Source organism: Setaria viridis, chromosome 4, assembly GCF_005286985.2.
Source record: "Setaria viridis chromosome 4, Setaria_viridis_v4.0, whole genome shotgun sequence".
Lineage (NCBI taxonomy): Eukaryota > Viridiplantae > Streptophyta > Magnoliopsida > Poales > Poaceae > Setaria > Setaria viridis.
In genome coordinates, this window is record NC_048266.2 from 35857725 (window position 1) to 35871403 (window position 13679).

General features: G+C 47.9%; 2 protein-coding genes across 2 annotated transcripts; both read right to left on the reverse strand.

The window, feature by feature from the left end:
• Positions 1 to 1243: 1243 nt before the first annotated feature.
• LOC117851256 (uncharacterized) lies at positions 1244 to 4700 on the reverse strand. The gene is made up of 4 exons (XM_034733039.2): positions 4549 to 4700; positions 4350 to 4450; positions 1527 to 1605; positions 1244 to 1443 (listed from the first exon to the last, which is right to left on the reverse strand). The coding sequence occupies exons 1-4, from the start codon at positions 4675 to 4677 to the stop codon at positions 1396 to 1398; spliced, it is 357 nt and encodes a 118-aa protein (XP_034588930.1). The 5' UTR covers positions 4678 to 4700; the 3' UTR covers positions 1244 to 1395.
• Positions 4701 to 9943: 5243 nt separating this feature from the next.
• On the reverse strand, positions 9944 to 11277 carry LOC140222527 (uncharacterized). The gene has a single exon (XM_072293297.1). The coding sequence runs from the start codon at positions 11142 to 11144 to the stop codon at positions 10302 to 10304; it is 843 nt and encodes a 280-aa protein (XP_072149398.1). The 5' UTR covers positions 11145 to 11277; the 3' UTR covers positions 9944 to 10301.
• Positions 11278 to 13679: the final 2402 nt, after the last annotated feature.

Below are 13679 nucleotides of genomic sequence, written 5' to 3' on the forward strand. Positions count from 1 at the left end.
TGCAGCTTTTTCTACATATTCTATAAGCTCATAATAAGCAAATCCACACCACCTGTTCCGCAAGTGATAATATCTTGTCTTCAGGTAGCCCTTCCTCTTCATCGACATAGCAATTTGTGCTTTCCCGGTAACTAAGATTCTCGATAATTTCCCTTGTTGTAGGCCTTTCCATGTGGTTAATTTCTATGTAGCTTAGACCAATTTCTAGGCAATTAAGCTTCTCAATAATTTCCCCTATTGTAGGCCTTTCCATGCGGTTAATTTTTATGCAGCTGAGACCTATGTGCAGGCAACTTTCTATTTGTCGACATTCTGTTTCTACTTTGTATGTTGGTGAGGCTTCCAACCTGATTCTCCAACTTTTTAATGCCTGAAAATTGGGGATTAAAGATCTTGATACTATGCAAATTCAGCTGAATTGATAAGTCAAAAGGACATATATATCTTAAATGATCAAACACTATTTCTTACTGATTCAGTGAAGTCTCTACGGTTTGTTACACCATCAAAAGGGTCCACACGTCTCCCTGTTATTATCTCTATGATTATCACGCCCAAACTGTATATGTCTGCCTTACGTGTTATATGTCGGTACATGGTGCCATGTAACAACTGAATTTATAACATGAATGTGTCAAATTCTGATGTTTTAATAGAACTACCGCTACTGGAAAACTAAGCATTCGTCCAATGCGTCAGTACCGAATGCTTTTTTGTCCGGTACTAACGTGCGGCGTTAGTACTGGTCGTCACGCACAGTGCCACCGGAGCTCCTATACTACCGGTTTGGAGCTCCTGCAATAGTAATTTGGGATAGAGGGAGTACCTAAGGACACACAGTCAGCATATCTATAGGCCTAGTGCTGACCAGTTCGCCAAATTGTTGGCAGTTCACAGCTCTTATGCAGATACTCTGCGACAGAGCAATCTAGAAAAAACGTTCACGCTGAATATCACTCCTGAACAGCACTGATTGGACTCATCCCATTCCAGGCTCCTTGCTTTATGGTGTGCTCCGGTACTGATTGGATTCTTCTTTCGGTGAAATCATCGTGTCATAACTTCGTCTGTTCAGTGCTCATTTACAGGTTCCATCGGACAGCAGATATCCTTGCGGTAACAAGATCGTTCTTTACTCGGACGGTACCGCAGGGCATACGCAAAATACAAAATGATGTCGGTAATCTAAAATCAGCAGCAGTTGAGGCAACAGTGGTTGTAGGTTGATGGTATAATGGAGACCTGAGGGGGGAAATCAGGATCGCTTGAACTCGGTTGCTCTCATACATTGTTCTAAAACAAGTTCAAATGAGTGCATACTAGGACAACACATAATTTCAGAATCTGGCATATCCTACAATTACGGCTGGAGCAAACGACTTGCATAGCCAGTTGTCAGACATAAACGCCACTTGCAAGGAGCACGAACAGAGACCCAAAGCCCTGCAGAACAATCAAAGCTAACTTAGACATGAATTGTTTGCCCTACGGAATTGTACAACAAAAAGGATCTGTATAAGGCTTACCAGGAATACAGAAGCCATAGCAGCTGTTGTGATCTCCTTTGCCAGGCTACGGCTCCGCCTGGATGAAGTTGCTTCATAACTGAAAGACAAAAAATATCATTAGCAAAGCACTGTGGTTATTTTTATCTCCTTATTTAAGCTCTACAAATCTACCATCTATCTTGAAAATTTGAAGCATACGGCTTGGCTCATCATTCAACTCACAGTATTAATAATTCATGTAATTGTTTTTATTTTGAACAATTAGTTATGTCCTGGAAGATAATCAGATTCTGTTTGCTGGTAAGCAATTTCCACATAAAACAATGACAAGTTTACTGCTAGCAGTTAATTATGCGATTCCTATAATCTGCTCCTGGTCAATTTCATTTATTGCACACAAGACACAACTGGTAGATATTTGAGCAGACAATTTGATAGAAAATACATTGCAACAAAAATGAAATGCTCACACAAGAATTATACGTTTGCTAATCAAGATTAAGACTGAAAATCAACACAACACATATGTGTGTGCCAGCATGCGATATTTAACCAAAGAAAACAACCATAAGGTTGAATTTGTGATTTTAGACAAGTACCAGAATATATGAAGAAAATATAGTTTTAACTGAAGTGCTGGACATTGTTTTTCATAATTTGATAGGACCAGTTAGCCTCACAATGATAATTAGGATAGGCATAGATTCACACACAAAAAGGAAGAAAACAGTAGTAAGTTGCACTCACGACGAGTGAGTTGCACTAGTTGGTCCGGGTCAGGGCGTAGGTTAACCACGGCCCCTAAAACCAACAATCACCAGTCCAATTACCCCCCCCCCCAGCTTGTCGAAATCGTGTAGGCCTAACCAGCCAAGGTTTGTGTACTATTGTAGAGCAAATAATTTCAAGTTACAAAACAACATGGTGCATGTTCTATTCCAGAAACCAACCTTCAAGCTCAGGGTACAAAATTCAACAAGACAAAAAGAAAATCCCTTCTCATTATTCAGCATAGAGTTATTAAATGTTAATAGACTCCAAAACAAACTAAGCAACTACCAAGGATATCCATCGCATTCCACTGGTTGCTGCTGCCACTTCAGAATCACACTAAAATCCCAGACAAGAATTCTCATCAAACCAGTGTTTTAAATAGCGGGCTAAGGGGTTTAGCGGTGGAACTCTAAAGCAGAGCTAAATCGGGCTATAGCGGCTAAATTGCACATGAACTCAAATAGTGGTAACATGCCTCAAATGGGTATAGCGGGCTATAGCGGAAGCTACAGTGGGAGATTTAAAACCTTGCATCAAACCTAAACCCACAGCCCCAGTTCAAGATACAAAGGTAAGCACCAACCCCTGTGTTCTGTCATCCAACATCAAAATCTACAGGGGTTAAACTCTGCACAGCACCTACCAACAAGGCAACAAGACATCATTCAGGATCCACCTACACTCATCTCGACTGAGGTTATCCTAACCCTGATAGCGCCATGATGGTATCACCAAACGGATCAAGCCAACGAACACAACACAGCAATACATGAAATGAAGGAAAAAAAAACTCAAATTAAAATGCATGGATGGATTCAATTTAATAGACTCCAAGGTAAACTACACAGCTACAAAACACTGGCCCGGTTCACAACATCAAGGTAAGCACAACCCCTGTGCAACTGTCATCCAACATCCTAGAAACCTCTATGGCACCTACAAACAATCCATTGGTCGGGATACTGTCTCTGCCGTGATTGGAGTTTTCCCCAAGCGGCATAGCACAGGACAGGGATGCTAACACGGTAACACCTATGGATAAAGCCAACAAACACAAGGCAGCAATGCATGAGATCTCCAATCCGAAAAGTCAGACAGGTGAATTCAAGAACCGATTAAGAAAAACTCGGCATGCAAAACACATGGCATGAGGCCAGCATGCGATGCTTGAGCCAAGAAAACAATCATAAGATTAAATTTGGGTTTTAAACAAGTTTTGGCTTTCTGAAACTACAAGCACTAGACATTATTTTTATATAAATTTGTTAGGACCAGTTAGAATGGAAATGATAATTTGGATAGGCCGTTCACACACATAAAAACAAAGAAGAAACTACCAAGCCTGTGTTACTGCCATCCCAACATCAAACTCTACAAGGTTTAAAATCTACAAAAAAACCTACTAAAAGGCGACTAGTAGTACATCAGTAAGGATCCACCTAAACCCATCCCGAAAGGGTTTATACATCAGCTCATTTTTCGCTTCAATCCACATATATTGGAAGGGAATTATTGGATCCAAACAAGCCCTTATAGTGCATAAGGGTAGCACAAACAGATCGAGCTAACGAACACAACATAGCAACACATGTAATGGTAAGATCTTAAATTGAAATACATGTATGGGATCAACTCAACATACAGCAAAAGAGCTAATAGACTCCAAAGCAGGAAGAACCCAATTCCATCAAAATTCACTGGATCCTGCTACTACAGTCACACCCCAGACACGAAAAATTCCACGATCAATGCTAAACCCACTGGCCCAATTATGACATCAAGGTCAGCACAACCCCCGTGTAAATGCCATCCAACATCTTAATAAAAACCTATATGGCGCCTACAAGACAGTCCATCGGCCAACAAGCACATCAAGTCAACACACACATGATAGCAACATATGAGATCTCCAATCCGAATGGTCAGAGAGGTCAATTCAAGATCTGATAAAAAAAAATAGGCGTGCTAAACACATCAGATCCGAACAGATCGGGGTCATCAGGCAACCGACGCGCGAAATCGCAAGGTATACGGGGCCAGTAAGAGATGGCGGGGAAGTCGACTCACATGAAGAAGGATGCGGTGAGCATGAGTCCGACGGAGACCATGAGGGCGGCCAGCGACGGGTACCACTCCACCGGCACGGGGCTCGAGATCGCCTTCGCCGCCTGCGACAACCAATCACACGATCCCACACGCGTCAGCACAGCGGGCTAGCGAGCAGAACCCCAGATCCACGCGAGAGAGTAGGCAGCGGAGGGCTTACCATTACGCCGGATCTGCTGCCTGCCGTTGCGGTCGCCGCCTGGTCTGCCTGCCTCGTCGTCTCTTTGTTGCCCCCGGATGAAACTACTAGCGAGCAGGAAACCAGATCCGGGGTGGGAAGGGTTTTCATGGGCCGTGAGTTTGTTTGGGGGATCCGCGCGCGATGACGATCGCGGAGATTGGATGGCCCGGCCCATGAGGCCATGAGTTCGGGCAAAAGGATACGGCTTGTTCCTTTCGTGGCCCAGCCCAACGGGAACCAAACATCTCATACAATACCACCAACAGGGAAATTTGGGATTTTCGAGTTTGCGAATGGCCTGAACCGTAATATGATACTCCTATGATTAAGAATCTAATCATTCCGTTTCAAAAATAAAATCTAATCATTCGAATGGATGGATGGATGGACCTTGTCACAGATGGTGATCACCGATGACGGAGTCGCGGGGGACCAAGCGGAAGCGGCAACCAGAAATGCGCCAGCAGTGACCGGAATACGGTAACTAGAATGTGGATAAGTACTAGTGGATGACGTGTGGGTCCTCCCAGGTCCGGTGCGGCGCCTTACAAGTTACAAGCCGCCCCTGTAACGGAGACGAACAATTCATTATCGTTACTCGTTAGTACCTCCAACAGTTGCCAGAGTTAGTGATCTTTTAACTCGATGATTCATACTCGTGCTCCAACAGTCTTGGTAGGATATTTTTCCTGTTTCAAATTGCTGGTCATTTTAATTTTTCTATACCTCTAAATATATATTTTATTTAGATAAAAAAAATATATATCTAGAAAAGTGAAAACGAACAATATTTCACGGCAAAAGGTTGAAGCACGCACGGTTGCACGAAGGCTAGAACTAGAATAGTGGACGTGCAAGACAAAACGGAGGATGTCGAACGCTGCTGCCCACACCACACCGCGACACCGCGCAGAGACCGCCGGCCGACCCGGCGGTCCGCCGCGACCCAAGCCGAAGGCATGCGGACAAGCAACTCTGCCGTGCTCCCACCGAAACCCAAGCGCGAGCGCTCGTGCAGCTTTCCTTTCCTCCGGTCGCGACCCGGCAGTCTCCCGTGTTCTGCCGTCGATAATAGGCCACCGCCCGGCCCCGGCGCCGAGCTCGTCGTTGTGTGCTTGCGCTCCAGCTCACCTCATTCTCATCCGCTGCCCACACCCAGAGAGCACGTGCTCGCAGGTCGCCCGGTCGCCCCCCGGTCGCGCGGATGAACTGGAGCCCGGCCCCGGCGTATCGTGAGCCGCAAATATGCTGCGGCTCCGCACTCCGCACTACGGCGAACAACAAGCTGAGGCCTGAGGATCGAGAAATCCCCATAAAATAGTTTTGCAGTACAGAATTGAGATCTTCCGTCCTGCTGGTTCAGACCAACCACACGGCATGTGTACCGAATCCGCGTGCGTGCTCGGTTGGCACGCACGTGCCCATCACTTTTGGCTTCGACAAGCTGTTGCTGCGCAGGAAGGGAGTGGTGGTCTGCGTTTCAGACACCGGCAGGCAGAGGGAGGGGAGGGGCAGTCGGCAGTCGCCTGCACTGCAACTCCTCGGAGCGACGTAGCCCCACCTCGCACGTGCTGCACAACAGCACAAGAGCCCTATGGCTCTATCCAAACGCGCTGCTGGTGGTGGCCGCCTAGTCGGACTGTGATTCTGCGAGGCGCGAGCCATGCCGGATTCACACAGAAAATTAAAGAGCTCACCTCTGAAGTTTTGCAGAAGAGACACGAAATGCTTTGTAGGATGTGAGTTGGGGCTCTGTCTGTTTTGGCCGAAATGGAGCTTGTGAGAACTCACCGATGACATTGTGGTTAGTAGACTCTCCAGTTCAAAGGCCACTATCATTGGAACTCAAACTAGTACACCTTCTAAAGGATTTGATATTACGTTGGACCATTAGACACGTTCTTTCTATTGTGGAAAATTCAGGACTTCAAGGATCAAGTAGAACTTAGCCTCAATAAAAAATTCTCACCTAATAGCATGGGACCGCAACTTTAAACATAATTGTCATTTTTTTAAAATAATTGACAACTTTTTCGAAGTCAAAGTATATTATGACATTGCTTGGTTTCCTTTCTTCTTCTTTCTTGACATCAGGAGCGGCACAGGAGTTTGCCATCGGAAAGCCTTAGCACCTATCAATGGATGGATCGTCTTAGTTTATGTATTCCGGAAATCTTTCTAAACATTTCAGAAGCGAGGTGACAACAACCACAGGCATCAACGCATTAGCAAAGCTATAAAAAGGTACATGCTGCCTTTAATGAAAAGTTTATGTGATAACGCTGAGTTGACATTATGCATGGAAAAGGTCCATATGGTTCATACTAATAATACTATTTATTATTCACTTCTCATGTACTTGGAGGATCTTATCGTGTACGATCTTCTAAAATAAAAAAAAGAAATGCTATGTTATTCCTTGTTGCCCTTTCTAATAAAATGTCAGGTGGCACCGAAGATTGCTTTTGTGGGTACGTGTTGATTCAAAGATTTTACTATATTTTATTAAAGTGAAAGACAGCAACGGAACCACACATGAGCACGCATGAACAAAATTTCTTTAATATACGTGTATGCAGCATCACATCATACAGATTATGGTACTGATAAACAGGGGTGGACCCGGGGCGTGGCCCTAGTTGTGGTCCAAAATGCTTCCGTTTATGGGTCGGACGACAGTAATGATCACAAATTCATGATCTTGATTTGTTAATCATGGAACGGATTTGTTGCTGGGGGAATGAGTGGATCCGGCTGTGTCACTCGATTCTGAAGGGTTTCGTTCCGGAGGTCAAAACATGGGGATTGATTCCGAGTCACTAAGAGGTCGGAATAATCAAAACGAGCTGGAATAGAATCAAGGCCGACTCTATTTCGATCCGAACCGAATGGTTATTTTGTGTTATGCCAAATTTTAAACCAAATCAAATCAATCTGTGCGGAATAGATCTCGTTCCGAGTGGTTCCGAGAGAACGCCTAATTAGGAAATGGACCGGGTAAGGCTCGAGAGAGAAGGTGCCTATGGACATTATCGTACATGGACGTGGCCTTTGAGGAACATCTTCATGATCTTGATCAATTGATTATTTATTCTCTGAGACTGTTACTTCTTCCGTTCTTAATATGACGTCCGATACAAGCTAATTAATTACATTATTTTTTGGCTAATTAGCTTGTCATGTGTTTATCTGAAGCAGCAAAATTGGATGCACGGTTCAAATTCCAACTTACGAGTTACGAAGTTGCTCAAATTCCTTTATTGGAGGACAATGATCAATCTTGACGACTCTGGGCATTTTTGTCATTCCGGCGGGCGCAAATCTTGGCGGTAGGTCATGATGACGTGGATCTAGGGCAATGATGGTGCACCGCCAAAAATCCACAATGTAACGATGCCAACAGGCATCTTTTTTACATCCTCTTTCTGAACAAACATGAGGAACTTTTGTCAAAAAAAAAAAGAATGTTAGATTTGTTGTGTTCTTATAATTAATATATGATGTACACCATTATAAGCTTCGTCTGTTTGGATCCATAGCTAATAGGTAAAAGTGCTAAAGTTTAACACATTTATGCATTAGCCCATCTAAACGAGAGAGCTAATGGAAGGGCTAAACTTTAGCCCACCAAAAAGGTGCAAAAGCATTAGCTAGTGAGGAGGAGCTAATAGGTGCTAATGAATTGTAAAAAGATAAAAAAAGGGAGAGAAAGGGAGGAGGTGATGAGATAAAAAGGCAAAAGTGATATTCCATGAACTTTAACTCTATACATCGGCCATATCTCCAAATAGGAGTGTTAATAGGTGGAAGTGCTAGAAGAGCAACGGAGAAAAATAAGAAATTGATAGCCGAGTCTTATCATATGCAAACCATGCGGTCATGGTCATCCTCCAGTAGACCAGTACTAAGGTGGACAAATATCCCCTCTCCCTCTCCCTCTCGCTCTCGCGAAACAAATATCCCCTCTTGCGCTGAGAGAATTGAACGTTCCAATCCTAGAAGGAACGTTCATGATATAGATCCCATCCGAATGACTAGCACGTCATGGAAAAGCGCCGCTTTATTATCAGAAAATGCAACTGTCTCAGGCACTATTTGTTTGAGATTATAATCCACCTAGATTATATAAATTAGATTATAGGTTATGAGCACTCTAGTAAAAGATCACCTTGGACCATATTAGGATCACAAATAATCTGAAATAAGTTAGTCTTAAACAGCTCATTTCAAATTATTTATAATCCAAAATGATATTTTACCCTACCACTCTTAGACCATAATCCAGCTTACGTTATCTAGGAGACGAGACCTTAGTCAAAATAAGACCCTCCTCCCTCTCATCCCATCCCATTTCGCGCGCTCTCGCAAACAGAGAATCCGATGCCATTGCTCGCATGTGCGCCGCACATCGCCGAGGGCAACAAAGATCAGCGTCCACATCTAACGAACGCACAAACACGAGCGCAACACGGCCAGGCGACAGAACGCGAGAACCTCCACCCGGCAAGGCAACAAAACGCCTTTCGTTCTCTAAATTCTGAAAGCCGGAGACGCAGCAACAGATAAACCCGAGCTTTGACGGATGCAGGGTAACAGCTGCCGAAACCCAAAGCTTCTGAAGAAAATTGTTAGACGTGGAGATCGACGGACGCACAACATAAGTGACGGCAATACAATAGTGAGCTGCTGGCAGGATCACAAATTTTATACGGCATTACGGCGCTGCAAGCGCCGCCCAGCTGTGGTCCCGATTGATGATTAAGCGTAAACGTAGCCAAGCTGAGAGCAGGTGTCGTGTCACCACCACCATGGAAGCCGGTGGGGGATGCGGCCAAGCCCGTGCGGCCGGTGGGCATGTGAGGGCGCCGAGGCGAGGGGGAGTAAACAAAGCGGCGGAACACGACGGGGCAGCAGGGGGACAGCTCCAGATGCGCCCGCAGTAAACAACAGCTTCGGCGACCGGCGATTCGACGAACAGGGCAACCAGAGCGACGCTTGTCCATGCTCTGTGCGTCCGGACATGCGGCGATCTTGATTCTTCAGAGACCGCCGCGTAGGCGTGTTCTCCTGCTTGCTGAGTGGGCAGTGATCGTCCGTGCCCTATCTTTAATCGCCACTAGCGCGGACGCAATCAAACAGTGCCACCAACAGCTTTATAAATCTTCATCAGTAGGTGAGTAGGATTTGATATTACAGCCCGGTGACTAGGCACTGTTCATATCTTTAATCCGAATTCGTTCTACCAAACGGTTTCCAAACGCCATTGCTCTAGCATGCCTATGCTCCAGGCACAGCGGTGCGCGTGGATTGGTGACGCGGAGTCGCCGTGCTCAGCCGCAAGCGTCGCGATCGCTATACTCAAATCTCACTCGAATTCAGCCAAAAATAATAAAGAATTTGCATATGCTTAAGCCACATTTGCAAAAACAGGCATAATTTACAGCAACTTAGCTACGGGTTGTTCCTTTATCGATTCACATGATGCGATGGCGCATTGCGCAAGGGTTCTATCCAAAACTCATGGAGCTACGATGTACTAGCACCAGGAAACGCGAAAAAAAAACCCCAAATCAGATGGGGAACAAGGAGCGGAGTTACCATCCATCTCCTCCGTCCAATCCCCCCAACACGCCTTCTCTTCTTCATCTTCTTCGCTCACCATCTCCGTTATTGCAGTCTTGCAGAGCTTGCGGTCTTGGCAACTCGGCCGGCTCGGATTGGCGCGCGCCCACCTAGACGCCCGCGGCCGTCGCCTGGCCGCGGCGGACGGTCTCCCTGTGGCGGATGAAGGACTCGATGCGCTGCAGCTTCAGCTGGTGGTGGAACTTGTTGATGAAGGCGTCCGCCGCCGCGTCCACCTCGCCGCCGCCGGCGGTGGCGCTGGCCTCCTCCGCCTCGGCCTCCGAGTCCGAGTCCGACGACTCCGGCTCCGCCACGGGGACCCGCCGCCCGCGGCGCGCCCCCTCCCTCGTCGTCGCCGGGCGCCGCGCCTCCACCGCACGCACGGCCTCCTCCACCTCCTCGGCCTCGAAGTGCGCGAACGCCGACCTGTCGCTGGCCGACTTGTGCAGCCGCGCCGGGAGCCGCGGCAGCTCCGCCTCCGCCTTCGCCTCCGACCGGCTCCGCTCCATGTGCGCCGCCGCGTGCTCGTTCACCGGCTCCTGCTCCGGCTCCGGCTCCGGCTCGACCTCGCGCTCGCGCTCACCCACGGGCTCCTCCTCCTTCTCCACCGCCGGCGCGGGGGGCTGCTCCTCGTACCCCAGATCCACCTCCCCCGCCACGGCGGGCTCGGGCCCGGGCGCGGCGAAGCGGTTGAGGTTGAACGACCGGAGCCGCTCGAACGCCATGGAGGGCACGCGGGACAGCTTCCGGTACGGCTCCTCTCCGCCACCCGCACCCGCACCCGCACCCGAGGCGGCGCCTTCTCCCTCGGCGGCAGCGCCGTCCGCCGGCGCGGCGGCCTTGGAGGTGACGGCGATGGTGCCGATGACGATGTTGAGCACGACGAAGAGCACGGCGGGGGTGAACCACCCGTGGACGGCGCTCCACAGCGCGGGGATCGCCTCCACCAGCATCGCGACGCCCTGATCCGGTTGGGGGGTGGGGTTTCGGCGAGGAGTGAGAGGAAGGCGAGGAGGCGAGGATGGCAGAGGAGGTGGTGGTGGGGAAGACGGAAGAGGGGGCGGGGAGAGTGGGGCTTATTAGGAAGGGGAGTGAGGTGGGGGCGTTTCGCGCACATGGCCACGGAGGAAACGGACAAATGGAAGGTGGGTTTTTGGATTGCTCTCTTTTCTTTTTTCTTTTTCTTTTCTTTTTTTCAAAGTGTTCCATCAGATTTTTCTTTTCCTTTTTTTTTCAAAGTGTTCCTTCGGATTCTATCCAGGGTTTTACAAAGCCTGTATAGTATATACATCTATAGGTCCACCAGAAGATTTGGACAGTCCTAAATATGGAGCTGGATACCGAGATGCATTTGACATGGAGATCATAGCGCAAGATGGCGTAGTCTACATGGAAAGACAGGAACTAGTCGAGAATTAGTAAAGTTCTCGTTGTAATAAGAGTAGAACTCCTTTAGTCGTATCCGACTAGTTGCAAGGTATTGCGCAATCTAGCGGTCTGAACCTGTCTAAATCGTGTGTTTGCGTTTACTTTCGAATTCCTGATCTCGACGAGCCCCACTAACCAAAACACTACATCGAGCACCCCCTCAGTAGGTTGCTAGGTTTAAACACCGACAGCTGGCGTGCCAGGTAGGGGCACTCATCGAGAATCCACCAGCGAACTCGCTGGCACAAGTCATCATCAAGCTATTCGTCACGTTCAAAACTGGCGCGATATTTGTCTTCGGCTCATGGGTTTGCATCGCAGACGACGCTAGAAATTTCCACCGCCACATTGCGTCGACCCCGGAGAAGAAGCAGCAAATGAAGCTCCAGCGTCAAGCTTTGGAGAATCTCATTGAGAGTTTCGGCGAATTTTCAATTTCTGACCTAGTCAGAGGCTTTGGGGACGAGTCCAAGTTCAACTCGACTTCTCCCGCCCATTGGATTGACTTTCACGAGCCGGCACATAAGCCATCATGCGAGTTGGACTACCACCCGAGTCGATTCCCGTTCGAACTCCGCAACGCGACCACTATTTATCAGGCTGCCCTGTCCAAATCACAATCCGTTACGGATATGATCGAGGATCTCGACTACTACTTGGATCCGGATGAGGAGACTTCTTTATGAGGTCTGTAGTAGGGCCTGGTAATCACATCAACTCCCCAAGGCAGATTCGTCTATTGGCCCAACATGAAGCCACCCGCTCTTGCCAAAGATGACGATTCGCGCCTCAACACCTATCTCGACACTCTCCCGTACCAGGAGGAGCTCCTCTATCGCCCATCTACGAGGAAGGTGGCACCACGGAGGTCATCACTTCAAGCTTGGGAAGCCACTCTCCAGAGCGAGAACTCTTCGCTGTCATTACTGGAGAAGAAGATGACGAAGAAGAGCAACAGGATATAAACCCACGATATGAGCGTCACCCGAATGACGTCTCACAGGATGAACTCACCGCCAACGTTGTCAGAGAACAGACCGAAGCTCAAAAAATTCGACGATGAGCAAGAAACGCCGCAAAAGAAGAGCGCCGCTGCCGTCGCCTTACAGCGGACCTACCAATCTAGAATATGGATAACGCCTTTGAAGCAGTTTAAACGTGTCACCATCGTACTCCCCTAGCTACCATCGCGTCTATTAATCTCATCAGCCACGCGATGCCTCAGAACAAGTACACCAGTCAGTTGGCTGAACTAGCGGAACTCGCGTATAAACAACTCGATCAGCAGAATCCGATATAGTCAATCCAACACTCCCCATCCCAGCAAAGTTAACATGGCAGCAGCCATAGAGGCCCTCCGTCCAGACCAAGTCAACTCGGAGATGCCAGACCAATCCAAGCTGGAGCTGAAGGTAGTCGGGCAGGACCCTCGGGAGGCCGTGGCCACCGTGGGGCTAACCCAAAGCCTGAATGCCTAGTAGAAGACCTCCGCAACAAGATCAACGCCAGCCGTGACGCCCGTACCATCATTGACGGACAGCGCCGCAAGTGCGAGCAAGAAATTGAACACCAAGAGATGATACTAACGAAATCCCCATGTTCTCAAGACGTGTGAGAAGGACAACTCTACCCTAAAAGTTCAAACGCCCGGGTATCACCAAGTACGATGGTAAGGAGGACCCAGTCCAATGGCTCTGGTGCTACTCGCTATCAGTACAAGCAGTTGGGGAAAACTACGACACCAAAGTCATCTACTTCCCCATCTGCATGGAGGCGGTCCACTCACATGGCTTGAATCATTGGATAAGAACTACATCGACTCATGGAAAGACCTTAAGGTAGCATTCACCAACAACTACGCAAGGGCAATGTAGCGTCCTGGCAACAGGATCGACTTGTCTTAAGTTAAACAATAAGTAGGCGAGACCCTGCAGAACTACTTACGTTGCTTCTTTGACAAGAAGGTCACAATCGTGGATGTCATGGAGCACGACGTTATAGACTGCTTCCAGAATGGCCTCCACAACCACCGGATGTTCCAGGACTTCGACAGCAGACGC